This window comes from Coptis chinensis, chromosome 1 (assembly GCF_015680905.1).
Source record: "Coptis chinensis isolate HL-2020 chromosome 1, ASM1568090v1, whole genome shotgun sequence".
Classification (NCBI taxonomy): domain Eukaryota; kingdom Viridiplantae; phylum Streptophyta; class Magnoliopsida; order Ranunculales; family Ranunculaceae; genus Coptis; species Coptis chinensis.
Window position 1 is genome coordinate 41,578,360 of NC_141456.1, and position 23,377 is coordinate 41,601,736.

Sequence of the window (23,377 nt, forward strand, 5' to 3'; positions counted from 1 at the left end):
CTTTGGTTTCAAGAATAAAGGATTGCATACCTTCTTTTTGTTTTTGTTTCATAGCCAGATACTCTCTATAGTTCCGCTTCCAATGACCAGGTTTTTCACAATGATAACAATTACCTTTTGTGTTAGCCCCTGAATCCTTCTCCACTCCCCCTTTTGCCCCAAGGGCAAACTTTTTACCCTTTTTTCACTTGCCTTTGCCTTTCGGCTTAGGCTTTGAAACACCAACATTTTATGAGACCATTACACTTGGCTTAACCTTAACTAAGTCTTCAGCCTGCTGCAAAGAGTTCATTAACTCTGGCAGTGCTAGATCCATATTGTTCATGTTGTAATTCAACTTGAACTAATTAAATGAAACTGGCAAAGACTGAAGAATAGCATCAACTTGAGAATTGGCGTCTATTTCAGCACCTAGGATCTCCAACTCATTGACATAGCCAATCATCTTAAGGATATGCTCCCTAACTGGAGTCCCATCATCCATTTTTGTATTCATCAGGTTTGCCATTGCAATCTGACGTTTAGTGCGATTTTGTTCGCCAAACATCTCTTGCAAATTGGTCATGATCTCAGTAGCTGTACCAAATTTTTCGTGTTGGTGCTGGAGTACGTTTGACATGGATGCCAGGAGATAACACTTGGACATCTCATTGGCCTTTTGCCATTTTTTGTACTCATCTTTTAGCCTTGCACTAGCATTGTCTGCTGGTTCAGGGGGCAAGGGGTAGTGAGAACGAATTTGTAACTTTCAGCAGTCAAGATAATGTTAATGTTACGTTTCCAGTCCACATAATTAGGACCAGTTAACTTGTTCTCTTTCAAGATAGATGCTAAGGGACTGAAATTTGATTGAGACATATCTAGAACATTTACATATACACAAAAAATATTATAATACATTTAATATTGGTTTTGGGAATTTAATAAACCAATTTACCACTTATATAATAAAAATACAACACCCTCCATATTGTATCAATAAGACAAATATAAGCAATGTAAACCTAATACTTATGAATAATCTCTTATCCGTAGGGCATCAAAATTATTCAACTTAATCAGGCGAGTTCTACTAGACCCATCAATTTTACATACATGTAATATGATTTCCATTATTATTCCTTTTGCTACTAAAACATAATTGTACAAATCGTAGGGTTGTCAATTATATTTCAGCCAAGTGTACCATCATCTTAATTCATTAATGTAACCACGAGATAATGAATCCGTAAGGAAAACACTCTCACTAGCCATACATGAATTTTTCTTCTTAAGAATAGATAATAGACAAAAATATTTTAGCATGCAATTAATTTATCTGAAGGGATCATATTAATCACATCTAAAAATATAATTCCTATTGAATTGATAACGGTATAGCAAGGGATTCAATTCGTAAATTAAATGCCTTTACCACTTGCTTTATATAGACTAAGGGTATTAGTGCCTAAATACTAACACTTGCTTCTAAGTTAAAAATAAAACCGATTACATAATATGCTTCTAATAATAATGACAATGACGTCTCATGCATCTCATGCCAAAATAAATACACGTCATAATGTCATAGATATTCTACTATCATATTATGGAAAGTCTAGATATAGAAACTAGAAGCATATATCGTTCAATATTCCCTGGTACATGTTATGCATTATATGTACCTAGCTTAATATTGCTATTAATTACGCAGTTAAACACATGTATAACTACCATGCAGGAGGTGTGAGGCGTCAAACATAAAACACTAAAGCTTAAGCATAACATGTGACTTTATTCGTATCTCTTACAGCAAGTACACATACTTTATGCATCTTTTATGTGGCCCACAGTACCAAGAACTAACTCAAAAGCTATTGTTAAAAAAAAACGTGCATGCATATACCTTTTACTTTTCTTTCAAAGTAAGCTTTATTTACATATAAACACGTGTCACTGCATGTGGTCGTTAGCTATGAACAAGACTATTAACATAGTCCTTCATCTTTCCAACCACTTTTAGAAAAAAAAAAAAAACCTTTGTCATATACTAATACAATACTTTTAACAAGTCCAAGTTAAGAACTTGAGATGCCAACGTCATATCCACTTTTTGTAAAGTGATTTATGTATTTTAGCTCATTGGTAATATATATTAACAAAGAACTTTATGCAAGGCATAAACGTGAATAGTACCTCATAGAATAAAACATATCTAGTAAAAATCCATCATTCACTCACATACTCACGTTACCGAAACCAACTTATTAAAACTAGATATTTAAACCGATCAATATATGCTAACCTTAAAATAAAACATGTGATCATATTAACAAAATAATATATCACGTCAATAACCCATTTACATATTCATCCTTTTCTTTTATAATATATTCTAATACTTAAAAAAATCACTTTTATTACTTAGAATATGCAAATATGAAATTACCATATATCATATATATATAAACAAAAAATTTCATATCTGATTATTCTATTAAAAACAAATCAAAATTAGATTATAGCATGACCTGCTCTGATACCAATTGGTGGGATTACTTTAATCCTACATCTTTAACATGTTAATCTATTATTGATCAAAAAATAAATAAAAATAAAAATACCTTCAAAGCCGCTGGAATTGGAGATTGACAGTAAATAGAAACTTTCCAAAGCTGAATCCAAATCACGTAGTCTTCAGCCTTCTAGTAGTATTCATCACACAACACACCACAAAACACTTTTGCTTTACTCCTACTTTTAGTTATACTTTTCCTGGAAAGACTAATGGTCCTTTTCTCCAAAAAGTCATTCTCTTATATAGAGAAACTTTGAGAATACGTAAGTGTGTGTGTACTGGGATCCACTTAGGATTCCAAGTCTTATCTTAAGAGGACAAATCATTGCCATACAAGTACTTGTACTTGTACTTGATATATTAAAACACTTTTAATATATATCTCTTTAATATAGAAAGTGCCCATTAACAAATCCATATTTATAATAAGTCCCCTAGAACTTTCAAGAAAGTCATTTCCTACCATTAAGTATATCTAAGTCCCTCCACCTTACTTGTATTCACAATTAGACCATTGGGAATTTGTTCTTCACTATCACACCCATGTCTAATTTTGACCCAATTTGACATTTAACATCAATTAAGCAATAAGAAACTATTTCTTATACCGGCCGGGTTTGAGCTCAATTAGTTATGTCACAATTTCTTAATACATAACTCCATAGAGTGGTGAATCCTTTATTAGAATTAGTGATTCAAGATGTCCTACATTTATTACCCAAAACGTTAAGTCTAGTCTATGAATAGACATTACTTTTTAACGTCTCAAAGTAATAAATTTGAGACACAATGAATTTTCACAATTCCTCAAGTCTAGGGATTAATTGGTAAAGTGGGATTTGCACACTAACCTTAACAGCGAATTTATAGTGTGTTCTCACTTTGATCCCCTCAGTGTCAGTCATGTGACTACACCAATATACAAACTTAGAGTCATACTCAAATGATTGAGATATCATCATCCTATCATATAGCAGTTATGTATATTATAGTCTTATAAGTGAAGCGTCCAACTTCACCCCTAACTGTGAGCATTCTAGATAAATAGATACAATCAAATCTCCTGCACATGACTTTTCATATGCTTGATTGTTCTAATTCTATTACCTATAGAACTTATGGTTTCATCATATGGTATTAGTTCACCCATATGCAGAATAATAAGATTCGTGTATTTAATTAAACATCATCATATATAATCAATAAATGTTCATTGGCTTTGTAAAGGCCAAATATCCCAACATATTCAACATAATTATTTCTATAATCTAAATTCCTTTACATGTCAGTAAATCTATAATAGTCTGTATAAAGATTCTCCTACCAATGCAGGCATGTAGCATATGGATCTTCCTTCCATCCTGCATCCTCTCTCGATTTTTCCAGTCTTCCTTCATGCTTTACTGCCCAATCTGCTGCTGTAATGTTAAGGTAGCTTTCTGTAAGGATGCCAAAACAATTCCTTCTTATGGTAATTTAAGTTGTGGAATGTACAATAGTTTCTGCATACTTCACCCGGTCTCAGTCCTGTTGCTGCAACTCCTGTGTTGCTGCCCAAGCCTCCCATTAGATATTTATTAGCAATCTAGCAATAGCAGAAGTAAAATTCGGATATCCGCCACTTAAGCTGGAAAAGGGCCCTTGGAGACAGAACAACCCCTCGTTCTGCATTCCATTTGTTTTTTTATTCTTGTTGTCGGCAGCAAGGAATGGATGACTAAGTAGCTCGTCGATATTCCACCTAATTGATGTGTTCTTTACCAAACATCTCTTCACAAAATCTCGCGCTTCACTTGAAAGATTACTAGGCATTGATGGAAGTTCCTCGTTGTAACCAATTCGGCTCAAGAGAAAATCCACAGAATCATCGTCGACCTCAAAACTCCAGGCTTCTTGTCCTGTTAGCATCTCTAGAACAACTATCCCTAACGCCCATATGTCAGAGTGAGGCTTGTATTCATTACGAATAATTGATTCAGGAGCCATGTAGGATGGAGTACCCCTTAAATAAACTAGTTTATCGGTCTTCCCCTCTTTCTTCAATCTCTCCGCAAGCCCAAAATCGGCTATCTAAGGCACAATCTTAATCAATGAAGAGTCTGAAGAAGATGAAACCAGGAGGATGTTGTCCAGTTTTATATCGTAGTGGACATATTCATGTTGATGAATATGTTTAAGACCTTTAAGAATCAAAGGAGTAAAATGCGACTTCGCCGTAAGTAACCCCTACGTCAAGATAATTTGTTTAATTCAATCTCCTAAGCTGCCTAAGGACGCATATTCAAGAAACATATTATAGTAGGCACGCCCATCCTCGACGTTATCATCATCACCATAGTGGCCAATGATGTAAGGGCAACCCTGAAGCTCAATGAGTTTGTCGTTCTCCTTCATAAGCGAGCTTGCCTCAGAATATGCAGTTGACTTCACGGCCATAACAGGTGGGAAAGAACTTGTTTTTGTTGGATCTATGAATGCCAAGTGCACCGTACCAAAACTACCTTGGCCCAGCATCTCTCCCTTCTTCCAATATTCATGTTATTCAAACACTATCGCCATCTTCTTCTCTGTTTTGTTAGGTTGTTTTACTTCACCTTTCAAATGAACTTTCAAGGGTTTTCCCACACTAACTTTATAAAGAATGAAAAATGCATGACAAAGATGTATCTAATTCGAATTAGGAAACCATTTGTACATCAGACATCTTGTGCATGTGGTGGACTGGCCTAGGATCTTGTTTTTCTTTTAGCGCTCCATTTGTATGAAAACTTGGTGATATATTTTAATAAATAGGCTTATTATTTGGGCTTGGGCTCTTTATGGTATGAATCTCTTAGTTGTATTTGACTTGATCTTTCTTATCTAGTAATGTTGAATCCAATCTTCACGGGTCATTAACCAAAAGTTCTTTGTTCTAGAGAAGACACAGAGGCAAAAGTGACATTGTCCGCGCCTCAGCCTATTGGTGTATTGGTTTTTGTTCTTGGAAGTCATTTTTTACTAACAAAACTGCATTCTACTTCTTTTTCTACTATCAGGAGTATCAGGCTTCTCAGCTAGGTAAAGTAGCAGACAATGGCAGGAGCGAGAAGGAGCTCAACTGAGTAACTGACGTGAACGCTATTGATTTGCAATTTTGCAAGACTGATGAACAACTAGCTAACGGTTTCACTAAAGCCATTCCACTAGAGAAATTCAAGAAGTTCAGAAATCATTTGCAAATTACAAATTAAGAGGGGATGTTGAAATAAAGCTAATTTAGTAATTAGCAAATTCTAGAGGAGGTTTAGTCTGTTATCTCTTTCTAGAGATTTCTTGTAGTGTCGGTTCTACTAGTTCAGCAAGTAGTTTCCTAGTCTATTAAGTGTTGAAATAGAAAGTACGATCCTATAAATACAGCCTTAAGTCAGGTCATGACGATCATCCCATTCAATATAATAAAGTTTCTGGTTTCTCCTCCAGTTACTTTGCCTTGTATACTAGGGTATGCATGCGCCCGTGCCTACGGCCCGCGAGGCGTCGACATGCCTGCGGCGCTACCTCAACACTTGACACGCAACCCCCCCTGGCACAGACAAATACCTTGGTTTGAAGGATTATTGACACGCAAATCCTCTAAATAGAGGTATTGGTTTGAAGGATTCTCGTCTGGCACAGACAAACTCAACGTGCCTTCGGCACTAACTTCATCCGCCTTTGACACTACCAATAACAGCCGAAGAAGAAAACCATAATGTGTAGGAAGTTTGGACATAACCTCCCCACTTTCTCTGACTCTCCACTGTTTTGAATCCTGTAAAAATGCTGGAAATACATAACTAATACCAATACATCATCTGTAAAATATTACTTTTAATATGTATCTAAAGAGCAACACCTCCCTTGTAAATCTCATGCCTCCAGAAGACTTACACACGCAATACGACTGCTCTCCGTCATTTTTCCTTACAGAGATCAACTGTTTTGTATCACCATATCATTTGTAAAATATTACTTTTAATATGTATCTAAAGAGCAACACCTCTTAGCTCCACTTAACACAATTTTAAGTGTAATGGGGACCAAAAGCTTGGAACCCGGAGGTGATATAACTTAAACAACTTAAGTGATCCAGTGCCCACTTTTTTTGCCGCTTTTAGTAACAAAACAAAGAGGGCGATAGCTTCTTATCTTTAAACCTTTAGGCTTCTTTCTGTTTTAGGAAATTCTTGCCAAAGATTATTCTCGTCAAGGAATCCTCCTCCTCTTGTGTTCATTGACTGATCTTCCCCGGTGAAATCCTTCACTGCTTGAGCGTGTGAGTTCGGGAAAGATTTCTTTGTAGCTGTCTTTTGTGGTAAAATCCTCCACTGAGTTACAGTGTGAGTTTGCTTAAGACAGCTAACTTCTATTCTGGTAAAATCCTTCACTAAGAACAGTGCAAGTTCAGAGTAGGTATATATAAGCTTGGGACGCTATTCTCTTGTAATCATCAGCATGGCTTCATCTAGCAACCCGCAACAGTCGTCCACCCAGAACCAACAAGCTGGAAGTCGCCCAACTTCATGGAGTGCCCTGTTTAATAGAAATGGGAGTCAACAAGATCATTTGTAGCACTTAAAGCCTTCACACCAGTCCTAGTTAATGGAGTTGCACAATTCCCTCAGGACTTGATAGAACAAGGTATTCAACAGTGGGATGAATACTTGGTGGGGTATTTCCTGGATTCAAGACTGCCATTTCTTATGGTTAAGGAGTTTCTGGAAAAGAAGTGGAAATTGAAGGGCTCGTTTGAAATAACTACGGATAAGGAGTTATTTTATATGAGCTTCACCAGCTCTGAAGACCGCCAAATGGTACTGGAAGAAGGACCAGTGTTTATAGCTGGGAAAGTGTTTGTAGTTAAGCCTTGGACAGTGGAGGTGGATAGCTACAGAAACAAGGTTGCCTCGGCACCGGTCTGGGTTAAGTTGATGGATGTTCCTAAGGAAATGTGGACGTTAGATGGGTTGTCCTATCTCGCGAGCCTAGTCGGAGGAACACCTATGTTTATGGATGCGGCTACTGCACAACGGAAAAGGCTTTCATTTGCGAGGTTTTGCATTGAATTCCCTGTGAATCATGAGTATAAGGAGGTACTAACGGTCTGCAAGCGGTGTTTCGAGAGGTTGTAATCCCACTAGAATACCCATGGAGGCCAGTTTCCTGCTCAAAATGTAATCGGTTTGGGCACTTAGAAGACGAATGTCGTGGAAGAAATGGTCGAGCTTGGAGAAGACGAAATACTCAGCATAGCGGCCAGTCACAAGCTAATGCAGATACTACTGTGCATGAGTGTGCTCATGAAGGTGATACCTCGAGGGAGCCGGCAGTAGAGGAAGGAGAGGTGGCCGAGGGAGAAAGAGTGGTGGTTATTGCTCCTGTAGAGGTGAGCTTGACGGATGGTATTGGTAGCAGGGCAATAGTCCCATATGAGGGTGGTACTCAAGATGTTAGGGAAGGAACTGAGGAGCTAAATGTTGGAGTGTTAAACTCTTGCACTAGAGCTGATGGCAGACTAGAGGGCAACATAGTGGATGCGCTGGTTGAGACCATCTCTGAGACAGAATGCACAGCGGGGTTCAGTAATCCAGAGGCAGCTCCATTGGATGTTAGTGGAGGTAGCTTCGCCATCCTCCAAAACACAGCAGAAGAAAATGAACATAGTACGGCAGTGATCATCCACAGGGACACTCCCGCAGCTACTGAAGAACTGCAGTTTTGGGATGAGCGAGTGGTGTACGAAGCAACAATGTTGGAAGAAGGCATCATTGAGGATGACCTTTCTGAACCAGAAACGGAGCTCTTTAATGACGAGCAGCCACTGCAGCTGTGCTTCCCCTTCAAGTAATAACACGGTCTCAAGCGCAGGACAGCACCCGGAAGAGGGGAAAGGGAAAGAATAAGGGCTCGAGTAGGAAAGGGAAACACAAACAATAGTTATGACGAAGATAGCTATTTGGAATGTGCGAGGCCTTAATGACAATAATAAAGCTAGATTTATGAATAAATTTAGAAATGAGAATAAATTGTGCATTTTTGGTATGTTGGAGACAAAAGTCAAGATTGAGAAGTTTCAGGCTATCAGCAGCCTCTGTTGCCCCTCATGGGCCTTTGTTCACAACTATACGAGTAATCCAAGTGGTCGAGTATGGATATCATGGGATCCGGTCAATATTTCATTGATGAAAATTATGGAAACGGAGCAGCTAATTCACTGCAAGGTGGAGCTGTTACCTACAATGCAATCGTTCTTTTTAACTGTGGTATATGCTAGCAACTCAAGTGCTGACAGACTGAGGTTATGGGGAGATATTTGTTCTATTCACTCGGGACTTCAGGGGGAGTGGTGTGTGGCAGGGGACTTTAACAATGTCTTATACTCCTTTGAACGTATTGGAGGGGAGGCGGTGCATGCCGTGGAGACGGGGGCCTTTTGGACTGCCTAGTCCAAGCCGAATCGTATGATGATATTAAAGCTTCGTGGGGATTCTACACTTGGACTAACTTTGCCGGGAAGTGGTCTAAGATAGATAGGTGCTTGGTAAACAGCTCTTGGAGCTCGTCTTTTCCTTACTCATTTGTTGATTTTTGCCCCGTGCACGCCCCGACCACTCACCCATTATTATTGCTATATTGAATATTGCCTCTATAAGTCTCCCTTTCAGGTTCAGCAACTCTGGGTTTTGCATCCTGATTTTTTGGGCACGTTGCTGGCAAGCTGGAATGAACCAGTGTTTGGGTGCCCCATGTTCGTCCTCACCCAAAAACTGAAGAATCTAAAGAGTAAGCTAAAAGGGTGGGCAAAATTCTTCTGTTCGGAATTATCTAAGAAGACAGAAGCAGCAAGGAAAGAGCTCAAGAGCATCTAGAAAGAGCAACAAAGCAATCCAGTGGATAGACTGTTAAGCATACGGGAGAAGGAAGCCAGAACCACTCTTTGTCAGCTTATTATCATGGAAGGGGAGGATCTCCGACATAGAACAAAATGTGATTGGATGAAGTACGGGGATAAATGCACTGAATTTTTCCACAAGACGCTCAAAGAGAGAAAAGGCAGGAATCTTATATGGGCGATTCAGGACACTACTGGAATTATGAGGGAGGGACAGGTGGGAGTATCAGAAGCATTTGTTGATTATTACAAAGGGTTGTTGGGGCAAGCAGCCCCGGTTCTATGTGATGTGGCAAGTATGGAGGAGCTCCACTTCCCAAGAGTGCTCACTACACACGAGGCAGACCTTATGGTGCAGGATTTTTCTGAAGCAGAAGTACAACTAGCTTTGTTTGAGATGGATGATAGTAAGGCCCCAGGGCCTGATGGGTTCAATGCATACTTCTTCAAGAAGAACTGGCAGCATGTGAAGACGGAGTTTGTTAAAGCTGTTACTTCGGTGTTTGCAGTGAGGACAATTAATAGAGGAGTCAATTCAACTCACATCAGTCTCATCCCTAAATGTGCAACTCCCTCAAGAGTAGAAGAATTCCGACCTATTGCCTGTTGCAATGTCATCTATAAGTGTGTATCTAAACTCTTCATGAACCGAATGAAGCCGTATATGCCTGACATCATCTCCAAGCAACAATCAGCCTTCATCCCTGGCAGATCGATCCAAGATAACCTCCTGTTGGCTCATGAGCTTATCAGAAGCTATAACCGGGCACACGGGACTAAAAGATGCTCACTCAAGATTGATATAACCAAAGCATATGATACAGTCAGCTGGCAGACTATTGAGAAAGTAATGGCGAGATTCATATTCCATGAGAAGTTCATTGAGTGGACAAAGATGTGCTATTCCTCACCTTTCTATTCTATTATAGTTAACGGTACACCACAGGGCTACTTTGCTGGCTGTAGGGGGCTCCGACAAGGGGATCCTATATCACCGTATTTGTTTGTCCTTGTTATGGAGGTACTTGGGGGAATGCTGAATCGGAGTGTGATGGCGAAAGAAATTTCTTACCACTCTAAATGTAAGAAACTCGACATAACGCATTTGTGTTTTGTTGATGATGTCTTGGTGTTCTGTAAAGGGGATGAAAAGACAGTGATGGCAGTGAAGAAGACTATTGATGATTTCTCTACGTGCACTGGGCTGAAGCTAAGTAGACAGAAGACGACACTCCTTGTAGGCAGTATGAGTAATCACGAGGCACAGGAATTGACGGATATTTTGGAAGTGCAGCTGGTGAAGCCCCCTGTAACTTACCTAGGATTGCCTCTCACTGCAGCAAGAATGGGTATTAAAGAATGCCTGCCACTGACGGAAATGGTCACCAAGAAGATTTCTAATTGGAAGAACAAGTCGCTCTCTCATGCGGGAAGGCTCCAATTAATCCAATCTGTCCTATCATCTCTTCATGTTTACTGGGCTCGAACATTTGTGTTACCCAAAAGAACATTGCGAGATATTGCTAAGCTTTGTAATAGTTTCCTATGGGCAGGGCCAGACATGACACCGAAGATGCACCATGCTAGCCACACTCTCACTAGAATGGATAAAGAACAGGGAGGATTGGGCATTGTGGACCCTAGCATGTGGAACAAGGTAGCTTACTGTGGCCTGGTGTTTAAGATAGCCAGCTATGAGGACTCTTTATGGGTCAAATGGACAATTGAACATCATGTCCGGAAGCAACACTTCTGGACAATGGAGATCCCAGCTGACTGTTCATGGGTTTGGAGGAATGTACTAAAGCACCGCAAAGCTGCTCAGAAGTTTGTTAGGCATCAGATAGCGAGAGGCGAGCAAACATATGTTTAGCATGACCCATGGTGCCATGACACCGGCCATCTTTTGGGATGAAGCAGGTTCAACCGCTGAGTTCCTCACACTGCTTTGGTTGGTGATTTTATTGCTAATGGTAGGTGGAATCACATCGTTTCTAGTCTGCCTGATAGTGCACTGAAGAAGAAGATTGAAGACACCGAAATTAATCACATGCTACAGCAGGACCAGGTCATCTGGACACCGACTTCTACAGGTAGATTTACAGTCAAATCAGCGTATATGTCCTTAAAGCAACTCAGACCAAGAGTGAAATGGCATCGGGTGGTTAAGGGCAAGTTGGTTATACCGAAACACTCGTTTACTGGATGGCAGTTATTTTCGAACAGCTTACCAACCCAAGACCGACTGGTTAAGAAGAAAATTATCCACCACTCTATGTGCGACTTTTGCAATGCTTCTAGGGAGCATTCCAAGCATCTCTTTTTCGATTGCCCGTATACAAAAGAGGTTTGGTCTAGTGTCAAAGGGTGGCTGGGTTTGAACACGCAAGTGAAGGCATCGACTGCTGAATGGTACAGCCTCCTCAGGATTTGTCGTGATGCCTCGCTTGAATCTGAGATTACTAGAGCAGTAACCTCTGCCACAATATATGCCATCTGGAGAGAGAGGAACTTAAGGAAATTTCAGCAGAAGCGCACACGAGTTGGTAGGTGCAAAGATCAAGTCAGAGATGAAGACGTATCTACAAATCATGTTGACCGAAGTGCCTGGAATAGTAGCAGCAAAGGTACTTCTGGACAGGATCGGTATCCAAGTGCAATACACAGTTTGCGCTCCGGTGTGGTGCAAATGGTCCAAGCCGCAATCGGGGATTTCATTGGTCAACACAGATGGGTCGGTTTCAATTTGACGCTTGAATGGGTATGGTGGTGTTATTCGAGATGAATTCGGTGCCATCAAACTAGTGTTTACAGGGAACTCGACTAAAAGATCGGTTATCACCCAAGAGTTGCTAGCAATTGAAGCTAGAATGAAGGGAGCAATCCAGATTGGAGCGAGGAGGATTTGTGTATGCTCAGACTCGAAGGGAGCAGTAGGATCTATTACTGGAGCAGAGGAGCCGCCTTGGTACTGCCTCAACATAGTGGCTACTATTGCCTGTTTGAAGTTACACTTTGAATGGGTGGATTTTAAACATGTGTTCATGGAATCAAACCGAGTTGCTGATTACTTCTCAAAGCTAAGCAAGGAACATGAGAATTCTATTTTGTATTTCCTACCTCCATTAGACTATGAAATATCAGAAATGGTAAAGGAGGACGCACAAGGGAAAATGTACTTGAGAACATGAGTCTCTTTTTCTTTAATACAGGTCGAGGTCAGCCTAACCTCTAAATGCTTCAAAAAAAATAAAAAAGCAACACCTCCCTTGTAAATCTCATGCCTCCAGAAGACTTACACACGCAATACGATTGCTCTCCGTCATTTTTCCTTACAGAGATCAACTGTCTTGTATCACCATGAAGGTAGAAAAGTAAAACACAGCGAAGTAATCAATATAAATTCACCAAACGGAACATTCTATAAACAACCCTAAAGCTGGAATTTTCTAAAGAAATAAAAAAAGAAATAAGCAATAAGTACTTGGAAAAGCCTCAATTGTTTTCTAACATTGTAAGAATTTTGATCCATACAAAAACTTGCAAGCACAATATTACAAAAGAATATCTAACTCAAATTCGCAACAAAAGATCAAGAAAATTAAGCTTTAAAATTTCAATTGAAGTTGTACATATCGGAAAAAGAAATAAGATAAATATTGAAGTCACTGCCATGTCTGGTAGACGGAGTCAGTTGGATCATTGTGATTGTTTTCATAGGTTATTTATCAAAACATAGGTGAATCTATGAGCAGGAGAAACTTTAGATTGATGTGTTCAAGACCATTCAGTCCACTTTCAGAATTTAGACATAAGGAAGCTAATGTTGTTGGTGAGTCGTCATGGTGCTTGGATAGTTAGCTCGATGCATGGATTTTCTTTAGCTATACTTTCTCCATTGAAATCCGTCACTAATCTGAAACCAATTAGTTAGACCAATAAATCAAAATTATTGTACATAGATAAACCAAACATTGTCAAATAAAAATAATATGTCAGTGACTTACTATTGATCAAAGCGTGCTCCAGTGGAGTTAGACTTTAGCATTCCTTATAGTGGTTAATGACATACAAGTCAACCCTACAGTGACATACACATATACAATTAAACTAAAACATTTCACAAAATACTACGTAGTAATTAAACAACACATTTTATTCTCATGCAGCATAATATATATAGTCTTACACAACATATGTTCAATGCCACCCCCTCAAAACCATCTATATTTTATACAGAGTTTAAGACTGGTTAAAGGCATGGGCCATTCTCAAAGGTCTCAGAACCAACAACTACGATGCTTTCAGGTAATGATCATAAACAAGAAACCAAAACAAGTTTAACCATTGAATAAAAGCCAGTGTTGTTGGATGGATAAGAACATTATGCTTGTCTGAGTTCTATGCCTCCAATCTTCCGCCCATTAATGAAATGCTTCAAATTTATTCATTACAAAGAATAAGGCTTCACCTTTGCGACATGCATCTGTGCGACTAAAATCCTTACATTATGCTCCTCGATGACTCTTTTTTCACGTTGAGCAAATTCCAAAGCCTTATTTAGCATCTCAATTTCTGTATGAATATTCAGCCTTAAACTCTTTCTGAAGTTGGTCACTTGGTTCTATTTTTGCTGCCAGCACAACATCATCAAGGAATCCTCTTTGAGGAAATTCCTATGGTACAAGACGATACATCCCAAATTGCTCCTCTGCCTCGTCTTTTTATTCAATAAGTCGTAGATTATCCCCTGTCCAAAACCAATAACCAGGATAAGAGAATTTTTAAGATACATTCATTTGCTGGATACAAAACAATAGTGTGGGTAGACCGTGTGATGATCAGATATGGAAACAGCATGGCCATTTTAACTAATAACCTTTATGGCCACTAATAGGAAACAATTTGTCACAACTTGCAAAATTTTAAATTTAGGTAAAAAAGGGAGCAATAAGGATTTTTCAGGGACATAAGAGACATAACGGGAACTATCAGAACTTGTCAGCTGACAAATCAATTGTGATCTATAAGAGTTCGTCATGTTCAGGAAGGAGAATTTTACTAATCAACCTTTAGAATGTAAGTAGTGACAATCCTCAAACACGATCTACCAGACTAAATAATCTTAAGAATATTATCAATGCAAAAGAAGTGGGCTTAAATTATCTCCACTTCGTTCCAGAAGCATCCTTACCTGACAAAGATATGGCCGAAAATCATGAGGGTTCTCATCAACCAGATCTTGGAATTTCTTCAAACCCTCCTTCAAGTCACCCTACAATGACATACACGTATATATAATTAAACTAAAACACTTCACAAAATACGGTAGTAATTAAAAACACATTTTATTCTCATGCAAAGATAATATATATGTTGTCTTATATAACATGTGTTCAATGCCACCCCCCTCAAACCATCTATATTTTATACATAGTTTAAGACTGGTTAAAGGCATGGGCCATTCTCAAAGGTCTCAGAACCAACAACTACGATGCTTCCAGGTAATGAACATAAACAAGAAACCAAAACAAGTTTAACCATTGAATAAAAGCCAGTGTTGTTGGATGGATTAGAACATTATGCTTGTCTGAGTTCTATGCCTCCAATCTTCCACCCATTAGTGAAATGCTTCAAATTTATTCATTACAAAAATAAGGCTTCACCTTTGCGACATGCATCTGTGCGACTAAAATCCTTATGTTACGCTCCTCGATGACTCTTTTTTCACGTGGAGCAAATTCCAAAACCTTATTTAGCATCTCAAAAACAGCTAGACCTTCATGATTTTTATGCATGGCCATTGCCAAACCCTGTAAAGGAGGAGATTCTTAGTGTTTTGTTTCCAAATGAACAGCCAACCAAAGCAGAATTATGTAAGAATAAAACACAAGCACCTGATATATGATAAAATGATAGTTTACCTACGAAATGAACGTTGAAACTCAGAACGTAAGTAAACTAAAACTTATTACAAGTCTATATTTATCAAGTTTTCTACTCTCAATTCTATCGAAATAGAGTGGAGTAACAAATTCGTTCCACTCCTAGTTCTCTAGCATGGAATATTTTCTAATCTAATTAATCATTTTTTAAGTCTAATGAGAGTTTTAACAGGGGGAATTATACTACGATGCAACTACCCACAAGATACAAACTATAATTGATTCAACTACGGAAATACTACGTTGATTCTATAATAAGGAATTAGGGGGGATTGATTCCACCTTAACTCAACTTAACTCACTAACGACGAATCGTCGTAATCCGAATTGAATCGCTACGCTGAGAACAATTGGTTCTTCCTAATCCCTAATTACACATGACATTTCTACCAATTCATAACTAGCATGTGAACGATTAAACCCATTCTCATGGCGAATTAATCGTTTCTAGAGTGGAATAGAAATTACGACGACTCTACGATAATCAGAATCAAGCTTTCATCAAGGCTTCTCAACCCCCTCTAATGGAGGTTTAGCCAAGAATCATTCCGCAATCATTTCCATATGAATCTAAACTAAACATAATATCAAGATTCGAAATTTACTAATCTAAATTAAACAATAATTAAAATCTAATTAACAACTAAGAAATGGTAACCAACAATAATTAAAACTAGATCTAATATATTGAAATAACAAAAATCAAAATGACAAGAATAATAACTATTTTATTTATCTAATAAATGATATTCAATGATTCAAGAAATTAATCTAAAACAAGAAATGAAATTCTAAAACTAAGTTCTAAAACTCATTAATGGAGGCTAACTAATCTAATTCTAATCTAGGTCTAACTATCTACCATTAACAAAGAGCTAAGCTTTTGTTTTTATACTTTCAGATCCAAAAAATTGTGCATGGGCTTGGAGCCATATTTTGGGCCAGAGAATCAGGCCCAAAACCCAATTTCTTTAGTCTAAAATGGGCTATTCAGCTGCAGTTGGCTTCGACAGATGTTTCGTCCATTTCTGCTCCTCTGATTGGGTCAAGGCTTGGACCATTGGAAAGCTCTTTCCGAGCTGGTCGTTTTGACATAAGGTAGGCCCAATTCCGAGGTCTGAGTCCAAATATATGGTCTTCGGAAGTTCTGCTAACTTTGTGTGCTGTTTCTGCCCGCGTTGACTTTGACTTTTCAGCTTTGACCGGGCTTTAGAAAGACTTTGTCTTCTTGAATCTTGGCCTTTAATCACAGAACTCCTTAGCAACCAACCATTGCTCCTTTATCTAGCTAAAGTGGTACATTTCTGCACATAATGGACTTTGAAGCCTGAAATGCATAAAAACACGTAATCAGTATTAACTCTTACTTATTATTCACATAATTGGTCTAAAAGTATGATTATTAAGGGGTTAAAACTACAGTTTTGGGCTCTTATCAGCACCCTATAACCAGACACCACAAAGAACAATTGCTCGATATAAGCAAGCAATCTATATATAATTTTTTTTTTTTGACATTTTTCTCCCAAATTATTAGTTTCCAAAATTTAACATTAAGTTTTAATAGGATGTTCTACAAATCTCTGGTAATAGCAATCAAATTTTCAATTTTTTTCTCAAAAAATCATACCTTTATAAACCCCAAAACACCTTTTGGGAACCCATGGTGTTCATCCTTCACCTTCATTCACATAAACCGAATTCCTGCAAAAGAAAAAGAAATAACCAAACGAAAAAAATGAGGAAGAGGGAACTTAAAATGGAGTGAGCGAGGATACCATGGGGAGGGAGCCGTACCAGCGATCTGCGATAGATAGACTGCGTACCACCTTCATTCTTTCTTTTTTTTTCCCTAAATTAATTAGAGAATAAGAGATATTGTGGAACCGCTATTAGCTTAGAAATACAGCATACCACCTAGATGAACTTGAAAGTGTCCTGTCACAAGTTGTGAAATACAATGACAACCATTGGATGGAGGCCCTGCGGCCCCCACACCATTGCTTTTTATTAGATATATATCTATATGTTTTAATTCCTCCAACACCTTTTCTCTGTTAAATCCTGCATTGCCTTTCCGAGTTCCAACAAACGCAGCATCATTACTCGCTTGCCTTCCACCTTTTTTTTTAATGAGAAAATCAAACAGGTTAAAATGACACATTCCTGAGATGAAATTGGGGATTGTTGTTGCTGAGGTACCACCAAGTGGGTGTAGTAATCCAAATGGGTGACTACAACTCTTGATTCATGAATTTGGAAGGAAGGAGTTGCAACAAAAGTAGAAAACTCCCCAGTCGTCAAAAGTACAGAGTCTTCGTGAAGAATGAGTCCACTCGTTTCGCTGAGGCAAACTATTTATTAATTCTTCATTGAGGAAATAAATGTTGTTGCCTATATTAGCACCCAACTCCTTGGCCAAGAAAAATCTTGTGTCAGATTTTCCAATGAAAAGGACTAGATCCCCCAAGCTCTCCAACTTTATCGAGACCATCCGACAAAGATCCAACTTAAACACCTGAAAAATGTGATGCATTTGGCAATAGTATCTTACATAACAAACGCATCATTTTGGGAAAAAAACTTTAAGGTAGTCCTTGGCTCCTTCCTAGGGCTGTCAATGGGTTTAGATAACCGACCCGAACCAAACTAATAAAAAATGGTTTGGATTTTGGTAATTTGGTTTGCCCTCTACCGACCTGAAACCGAACCGAACCAATAAGATATTGGTTTGGTTTTGGGTTTGTCCTATACCGAACCGATATGAACCCAAACCGATAAGATGACATTTTAATATTATTTATGATTAATTTTGTATATGTTTATCAATTGTGTGGCTGAAATTAATTGATTTAATTTAGAATTTAATTGATTTTATAGTTTTCGGTTCGGATCGGTTCAGTTTCAGTTTGTAATATATCGGTTCGGTTTTGGGTTCTCAATTTTCTTATTGGTTCGGTTTGGTTTTAGGTTTCCAATTTTCTTATCGGTTCGGATTCAGATTTTCTAGAATCTGACCCAAACAGATCCATTGAGAACCCCTTGCTCTTCTAGTGAAAACATTGATACTTGGCAGTCCTGCACCAACATTTTCATAGACCACTACCTGTAAGGGTGAGATGCTAATAGTGTAGTGGGCAAATATTGTACCTTTAGATATTTTATTTGACATTTCAAAACTCGAGATATTGACATAAGGATCAATATCTCGGTATGTTTCATGGTTATTTCAAACATTTGCAAGTATTGAGCGGGAAAAGAAGGAGGAAGACAATGGACGCATGTCATAAGTTGATTAGGTCAAAGCTAATTGAAGAGACTATATAAAGACTGAAGGAGTTGAAAAGAGATTCATTCGAACATTCCCACAAAAATTGTTAGAAAACAGGAGAGAGAGAGAGAGAGAGAGAGAGAGAGAGAGAGAGAGAGAGAGAGAGAAAGAAACAGAGCGATTGTAAAACTTCCATTATTGTTCAATAAAAAGCTTCATTCCACTTCAGTTCATTTCATTCATTCAAACCATTATTGAATCTTAGTGATCTTAGAACAATCAAGAAAGGTTGTTCTTAGACATCACATTGGCGCCATGTGCATCGAGAACAAGAGAAGTTGAAGTTTTCTTCTTCTTCGATTTCGAATCCGTGGTTTTCTGAGTTTGACTGAAAGAAGAGTGAGTAGTGAATTGAGAATTGAATCGTAATGGCTCCAAAGAAAAGAGAAATAGCAAGCGAGTGGATAATGATAATCAATCACAAACAAGGAATACAAGAGCTTCAGTGAGTAAGCAATATCAGGAGGAAAACATTAAAATAGAAGTTTCACTTCAAGAAGTCTTGAAGCGATTGAGGGAAGTGGAAAAACAGAATGCTATATTAGTTAAAGAGAATTAAGAGATGAAGAATGCAAGTCCAAGTCAGATTTTAAAAGATCCCCATGTGGGAGAGGAGGAGGCTTGTAGTTCAAAGTCAGTTAGTCACTATACAGAGAAGGCATCGGCAAGAAACGAAAGAATTGGGGAAGTATCGCCGATACCTATAATTCTGATGCCACAACCAATCACCAAAGAGATGATACAAGAAATGATGCAAAAGCAGTTGGGTAACCAGCTTCTCAAGAAAACTTCAGCATCGATAAGAAGGTTGGCAGATGATGTCAGCAGGAACCCTATTCATCAAAGTGTCGAGATGATGCCTATTCCACCCAAGTTCAAGATTCCCAAATATACTCAATATAATGGGACATCGGATCCTATGGATCATCTGTTTGGGTATCGACACCAATTTTCTATCTATCAAGGAACAGCTTATCTAGATTCTTTGTTATGCAAATCCTTTTCTTCAAGTCTGAAAGGGAAGGCTTTGAAATCGTTCTACTCTCCTTAGCATCAAAATCTTTCCTATCACCGTCCAAAATGACCCCATCCAGTAGACATGCAGCAATAGGTGCAGATTTATAACTACAATCTGACCTCTTCACCAGGTGTTTCTTCCCGGTTTTCGAACTAACATATACAAGATTCCGATCCAGATCGTCACCTCCACCCTTCTGGGAGGTCATCTTACCTACTTCCGTGGCAGCGACCTTTCCCTTCCCTCTACCTCCTATATCAACAGCCAAATCTAATCCCTTTTCACAACTGTCAAGGTCGGGTATGCTCAGGTCGAGCCCACGCATCGACCTCGAACTCCTAGCCCCCTTACCTCCAGTTCGCTCTGGCACAACACTAGAACCGCTACCAGCAGAATGGTCCACAATCTTAGCCAGCTTGGTGGCCCTAGGATCAAGCGCATCCGCCTTTCGCTTGGCCAAGCTACTTAGCCCATTAAGCACGAAACCAATTTCTTCTAGTTCCAGTGGAGAGCCCTCCCTCGTTCTCTCCATCAGAGTGACCCCCACACCATCACCTCCACCTCTGTGGACAGGTCGCCTCTCCGACCCACCCCCAGATCCCGAGGTCCCAACCCCTCTCGCAAGTCGCCCATGCTCAGCATGATTCCTGTTTCTCTCCTCCCTAGTAACAATGCCACTATTCTCCCTCTCCATTATAGACTCAGTTGATGACTCATGATCAGCTTGGCCACGAGCTCTTTTCTTCTGGTTCCTCCTCTTCAACCTTATTCTCGTCCTCCCCTCTCTACACAGTAGTTCGCTACCACGGGCAACTTTGCCTGCTTCTCAGCTCAACTAAGATTAGCAAACTTCTCAATCACTCCATGCTTAGTTCGCCTTGTAATAGCGACCTTTGCAAGACAACCAGTTCAAAGGTCAGTTCAATACAACACATATTTCTCAATATACAACAAAGAACACAGAAACATACTAGCAAAAATACAAACCCTAGTGTGGACACTAAACCCATAAGCATAGTAGTTCCCAATTACTAGCAATGACCTCTGATAAACACCCAAAACTGTAATACTAAACCCCATAAAAACATAGAATTTTGGTTAATTATGTGTTTAATAATCATGAAATAATTTTATTTTCGTACTTTTTAAGGTTTTTGCAATTAATGTGAATATAATGATAAAACCTGCATCAAAGCACAAGAATATTGTGCATACTTGAAGTCTTCCCACTCAGCCCCAGTGAAGCCCAACAAAACCTGACTAAAGCCAAAGATTCTAACGAGACAGAACCAGTGCAGAACGGGATCACGTGCAAAGAAGCAACAAACTTCCAAAGCTCTTATCTTTCAAATCTGGACTCTGATTTCAGCAAGTGAACTGCCAGAACGACCAGGGCGATGAGTTCTAGGCAAAGACAGGAAGTTGTAAAAATGCCAACATCCTGGGCCGCCACTAGACACAGCACATGGACCCACTCTGCGAGCCTACAAGAAGTGATGAGTTATCACACATGGACAAGTGGCAAGTTATGGATACTTTTGTGACACCTTGCAAGAAAAAACAAGACAAAACAATAAATGCTTGAGGAGACTTGTGGGTAGGAAAGGAGTGCTAACTTTTGGCATGGTTTGGTGGAAAAAGAAAAGCTTGTAATAAAAGGTGGGAAGGCTTCACGTGAGAAGAGGGGGATATATCTTTTGGGATGTTAGAGAAAGGGGTTCATTTTTGCATTCCAGTTTTGTTGTTTACATTTCATGCATGGTATTTTCTTCTATTTGAAGCTTTTGTATTAGGTTGATACAGGAGTGATAAAATGTAAAATGATAGTTTTACCTACGAATAAGTAACGAGACTCAAACGCAAGTAAAACTAAAACTGATTTACAACTTAATGTTATCAAAGTTTTCTACTCTTTATGTTATTACAATAGAGTTGGAATAGAAGATTCATTCCACTCCTAGTTCTTTAGAATTCTAAGTTAACTACGATTATCAGTCTATCAAAATCAATGAGAGTAATGATGGAAATTAAATTATGATGGAAATTGTACTAAACAAGATACGATAATTCAAACTACGGAATTACCAATTTGATGATATGAGGAGGAATTAGGGGGATTTGATTCCACCTTAACTCGACTTAATTTACTAACAAAGAATTGTCGTAATCCGAATTGAAATACTTTCGCATAGCAATTTGGTCTTCCTAATCCCTAATTGTTCATGGTAATCTCTACCAACTAACAACTAGCATGTGAAACAATCAAACTCATTCTCATAGTGAACTAATTATTTTCTAGAATGGAATAGAATATCACGAACTATTATACGCTAACAAAAATCAAGCTTCATCAAGGCTTCTTCAAACCCCTCTAATGGAGGTTTTAGCCTTGAATCATTATGCTATCATTAATATATAAATCATAACAAGACATGATAAAAAAAAAATTATAAATTTACTTATTTGATTTAAAATGGAAATCTAATCATGCAAGGTTGAATTAAAACTAGTAATGATAATTAACTAAATCTATGAATTGAAGCTAAAATGATTTAATGAAATGAAACTAGATTTATGATTAATAACTAACTTTATTGATCTAATGAATAATAACAATACTGATTCAAAACTGAATTAAAAACAAGTAAATAAAACTAATTAATGGAGTTTAACTAATTTATTTTCTAATCTAGGTCTAGCTAATTGAATGTAAAAAACTAGATATAAAACGAGTTCTTGGATTAAAAAAAATGGCTAACTTAAAAACTAGATCTTAAGAGCTAAGTCTTGTGTCTTCAAATGGAGGAGACAAGATCCACTTCTTCGTGCATGGGCTGAGGAGCCATGTTTTGGGCCGGAAAATCGAGTCCAAAACCCAATTTCTTCAGTCCAAAGAGGCCTTTTCAGCTAGATTTGACTTGAACAGACTTTTTGTCCACTTCTACTTCTCTGATTGGGTCAAGGCTTAGACCATTAGAAAGTTTTTTCCAATCCGGTCGTTTTGACATAAGGTAGGCCCAATTCTAAGGTCTGAGTCCAAAGATACGTTATTCGGAAGTTCTACTGACTTTTGTGAGTTGGTTTTGCCTGCGATGACTTTGACTTTTCAGCTTTGACTGGGCTTTAAAAAGATTTTTTCTCCTTGAATCTTGGTCTTTAATCATATAACTTCTTAGCAACCAACCCTTGCTCCTTTATCTCGCAAAAGTGAAACATTTCTGCACATAATTAACTCCAATGCCTGAAATACATAAAAGAACGTAATCAGTATTAACTCTTATTTATTACTCGCATAATTGGTCTAAAAGTATTATTGTTAAGGGGTTAAAACTACAGTTTTGGGCTCTTCTCAAACCACCCCCAAACAACATTTTGCTTGCCCTCAAACAAATATGAGAAATTAGAATAAGTGACCAAAAATGGAGTTCTAACTAATCTCGTTTCGCCGAGTGCGATTGCATTGACCATATGCAACAAGGCCTTAAACCACTAGGAATTTCCTAGTGGACGAGTTATAGCCTCATGAGAGTTTTCCAGTGAAGTTATTCACAAACTTCATCTATACTACAACGACTAAGAAATAAAACTATTGTTTCGTTATTTATGTCTCAAT

At 38.4% G+C, this 23,377-nt stretch overlaps 3 protein-coding genes across 3 annotated transcripts; 1 reads left to right on the forward strand and 2 right to left on the reverse strand.

The window, feature by feature from the left end:
• Nucleotides 1–343: 343 nt before the first annotated feature.
• LOC147524070 (uncharacterized) lies at nucleotides 344–4,124 on the reverse strand. The gene is made up of 2 exons (XM_086573476.1): nucleotides 4,068–4,124; nucleotides 344–745 (listed from the first exon to the last, which is right to left on the reverse strand). Exons 1-2 carry the CDS (start codon nucleotides 4,122–4,124, stop codon nucleotides 344–346), a joined length of 459 nt encoding a protein of 152 aa, XP_086429602.1.
• Nucleotides 4,125–4,627: 503 nt separating this feature from the next.
• LOC147524071 (mitogen-activated protein kinase kinase kinase 20-like) lies at nucleotides 4,628–10,088 on the reverse strand. Its single transcript, XM_086573485.1, has 4 exons — nucleotides 10,015–10,088; nucleotides 9,817–9,835; nucleotides 4,877–5,071; nucleotides 4,628–4,783 (listed from the first exon to the last, which is right to left on the reverse strand). Exons 1-4 carry the CDS (start codon nucleotides 10,086–10,088, stop codon nucleotides 4,628–4,630), a joined length of 444 nt encoding a protein of 147 aa, XP_086429611.1.
• A 34-nt stretch (nucleotides 10,089–10,122) lies between these two features.
• Nucleotides 10,123–12,661, forward strand: LOC147524072 (uncharacterized). The gene is made up of 3 exons (XM_086573496.1): nucleotides 10,123–11,297; nucleotides 11,448–12,097; nucleotides 12,285–12,661. The coding sequence occupies exons 1-3, from the start codon at nucleotides 10,123–10,125 to the stop codon at nucleotides 12,659–12,661; spliced, it is 2,202 nt and encodes a 733-aa protein (XP_086429622.1).
• Nucleotides 12,662–23,377: the final 10,716 nt, after the last annotated feature.

Excerpts from the sequence above, each read along its gene's own strand:
- LOC147524070 (XM_086573476.1), bottom strand. The coding sequence starts at position 4,124 with ATGGGAGGCTTGGGCAGCAACACAGGAGTTGCAGCAACAGGACTGAGA. Across the intron at positions 746-4,067 it reads CAGGACTGAGACCGGGTGAA|TTACAAATTCGTTCTCACTA; the intron begins GTATGCAGAAAC and ends GACTGCTGAAAG.
- LOC147524072 (XM_086573496.1), top strand. The coding sequence starts at position 10,123 with ATGAAGCCGTATATGCCTGACATCATCTCCAAGCAACAATCAGCCTTC. Across the intron at positions 11,298-11,447 it reads CACCGCAAAGCTGCTCAGAA|GTGGAATCACATCGTTTCTA; the intron begins GTTTGTTAGGCA and ends TGCTAATGGTAG. Across the intron at positions 12,098-12,284 it reads CTGGAATAGTAGCAGCAAAG|GGAACTCGACTAAAAGATCG; the intron begins GTACTTCTGGAC and ends TAGTGTTTACAG.
- LOC147524071 (XM_086573485.1), bottom strand. The coding sequence starts at position 10,088 with ATGACATTGCAACAGGCAATAGGTCGGAATTCTTCTACTCTTGAGGGA. Across the intron at positions 4,784-4,876 it reads ACTATGGTGATGATGATAAC|GGGTTACTTACGGCGAAGTC; the intron begins GTCGAGGATGGG and ends ATCTTGACGTAG.